Source organism: Nannospalax galili, unplaced genomic scaffold (assembly GCF_000622305.1).
Source record: "Nannospalax galili isolate Female #2095 unplaced genomic scaffold, S.galili_v1.0 scaffold77, whole genome shotgun sequence".
In the NCBI taxonomy this organism is placed as follows: Eukaryota; Metazoa; Chordata; class Mammalia; order Rodentia; family Spalacidae; genus Nannospalax; species Nannospalax galili.
Window position 1 is genome coordinate 2,889,958 of NW_008341457.1, and position 2,899 is coordinate 2,892,856.

Here is a 2,899-nt window from a genome sequence, read left to right on the forward strand (position 1 = left end):
GGAGCGGGTTCCAGGCTGTGCGACGTTGGGTGACGGCGCTAAGGACCCGGTCCGCGTCCGACCCCGGTAAGCGCAGCTCGGGGGTCGTCGGTCTCCGGTGGGAAGGAGGGACGCCCCGAGCCGCGGCGCAGGAGCTCCGCCGAGCCCGGGCCGCCTCTGTCCGGCGGATCGCCCCGCTCAGCGTCGGCTCTTTGTCTGCTCCGTCTGTAGGGTCGCCTCCCTGGCCGTTCCCTGGGCCCAGCGTCCCCTCCCCCGCCGGCGGGGCACAGACTGAAGATGGTGCAGAGGAGAACAGCCGAACTTCAGGGCTTCCACCGTTCCTTCAAGGTGAGGGGTCCCCGGGGTCTTAGGTGCGGTGAAGGTGCACCCCGGAGACAGGTGCAGGGCCTGGCAGCAGGACCCACCGTGCACTCTTGTGCTGGACGAGGAGGGGGCCAACAGGCGGAAGCCCCTGTCCCCAGCCTCTAAGACTCCCCCTTTTCCTCCCCAAGGCATGTGTGTGATCTCTGGTTCCCTGTCTCTTGCAATTGCTCAGTTTAGTGTCCACCCCCCACACACACCCGCATTACTACAGCCAGTCGCAGATGAGCTGTTGGGAGACGTTGCAGGCCACGGCCCTGTCCCCAGTCCTGTCCCCCGGATACCTACTAGGTCTTTTCCAGGAACAACCCCCACCCCCAGGTGTGTGATCTGTGGCTCTGTGTTCCCTGCAAGTTCTCTGCCTCACTTTCCCTCCACTACTTACTTAATGTGGTCCAGGGGAGCCCAGTGACTGTGCTCTCCAACTCCCAAGCAGGCCCTGTGCAGGGAGGCGTTGCAGGCCACCACCCAGGTCCTGTCCCAAGCTGCTTACTAGGTCTCTTCCAGGAATACCTCCTCCCCACCCTACTAAGGCAGCTGTGTCCCTTGTAGGTCCCCAGCCTCTTTACTAATGTGTGTGGTCCCAAGCCAGCTCAGTGTCTGTGCCCTGCAGCCCCCTAAACTGATGGTGCTGGTTGGGAGGGATCAGCAGGTTGCAGTCATGTGGGGAAAACCCTTGGCTGCTGCACCCCCCACCCCATGGTGGCCCGTGGACAGCCTTCTCTCAAGACACCCCTGGCCCAAAGTGTTATTTCCTGTCTGAACGGGAAGTTTCTGCAGCGCTGGTGGCTGGCTGAGTCTTAGTATCAGATGAGCGAATCTGGGGGTGGTGAAGGCGGGCAGGTGCTAGGCAGAGGCTCTCACGGGGCCTGGCCCAGGGGACGCAGTGATGTCAGCCTGCTCACCCCACGCCGAAGGCCAGGTTATGTAATGGCTTCCCAGGGCAGGGACCTGTTGCCCTGCAGAGGTGGGGGTGGCGGGGTGTGTGTGTGTGTGTGTGTGTGTGTAAAATGTTTGTGTGCGCATACTGGCCCGCACCCTAGTGGGAGGAGCATGAGGATGGGGAAGAATTCTTAGGCCAGTCCAGCCAGTGCCCCTGGCCAGCTGCCCCACCCCTGCCCCAAATGCCTGTCAGGCTTGGCCAACAGCTTTGGAGTGGGGGATGGGTCTGAGAATGGCACCTACAGTGGTCTTGTCTCTCCCAGGGCTTTGTGTAAGCCCAGACAGTATGAGCACATGGGGCCAGCAAGGCGGCCAAAGCAAAGCAGCTGAGCTTTCTGGATGGTTCCATCCATCTCCTGCCAGGCCTGCTGACTCGAGGCCTTCAGCCAGACCCAGGGCAAGCTCACTGGGCCAGGCTGGACCGCCCACACAGCTCAGGACTGCAGGCTGCTCTCTGCTCTGCATGGCAACTGCAGCTCTGCAGAGCTGGGACTCTGGGAGTCCCTGTAGGAGGAAGGAGGGGCATGGGGCAGGGAGTCCTGTCTGGGAAGAGGCTTCGCAAGTAGCCAGGGACTGGTCCCTGGAGGAATCTCCTAGAGCTCCACCCCCACATGGCTGCTCCCTTAGAGCCAGGCCACTTCTCCTGAAGTGCCCCCAGTCTATACTGGGCAAGGAGACACACCTGCCAGCTCTCCTGGGTATGTTTCCCTGGTCTTCTGTTGCTTTTCTTTATGATGTTGGTTTATGTGGTACTGGGCATGGAATCTGGGGTCTCACGCATACTGGCAAACGTGCCACCAAACTGAGCTACAGCCCCAACCTTGTTTTCCTCTCTTCATCTCCAAAAGTTGAGAGTTCAAAGTCCCCCGAACATGGTGCCTGTGCCCAGTTCCCCAGCCAGCAAATCCCTCTACCTCTTTGCAGTGTGTGCTGCTGCCTGGCCTGCGTCACCCAGTCTTTTGGAGTTGGAAGCTTTGACAAGCAGTTGAGGGCAGTGACCAGATAATGCCAGAGGCTCAAACTGGGCCCTTCATTCTTGTGAGGTTCCCAGAGTTGGGAACAGCTGCTCCTGTCTCATCATGACAGTTAGGCCCAAAGGAAGGCCACCAGGCTGAGGCCACAGAGCAGGTGCCCTGGCTGGCCTTGGATCTCAAGCCTCCTTCCCTCTTCCTTCTGATCATGCCCTCCAACTTGTGTGGTACCAGTGGCTGCCCCTGGCCTCCAGGCACCAAGACTTATCAAAGTGCTGAGTGTGTGTACCTTTTGCTAATGGCCTGCTGGGGTCCCCCCCTTCTCTCCTGGCCTCCTGCCTATTAGCTACTGGGGGCAGGATGGGCAGGGACTTGGGGGAGGTCATTCCTGCACAGCCACCCCTCTGAGCCTCCAGTCTATAGCCTCTCTAGGTCTCTCAAGGGTCTCCTGGAGGGGTTTCTTTCCCAGATAACCCTCTTGTCAGCTCTCCCTACTGTGAACACCAGAGAGGGGCAGTAACTTAGCTTAGGCCCCCCGTGACCACTGAAGGCCTGGCTCACTGGACTGCTCACTTAATCTGAAACTAGGCTATGCCTCAATTTACCCCCCCCCCCCCCCCCCCCCC

General features: G+C 60.2%; 1 protein-coding gene across 1 annotated transcript in view; it reads left to right on the top strand.

Moving 5' to 3' along the window:
* The window catches only part of Mknk2 (MAPK interacting serine/threonine kinase 2), an 11,350-nt gene continuing 8,451 nt past the window's right edge, over positions 1-2,899 (top strand). The window contains exons 1-2 of the mRNA XM_008837123.2: positions 1-66; positions 211-327. Coding sequence (XP_008835345.1) covers positions 277-327 — 51 coding nt within the window. The 5' untranslated portion in view covers positions 1-66; positions 211-276. The remainder of the gene's footprint in view (positions 67-210; positions 328-2,899) is intronic.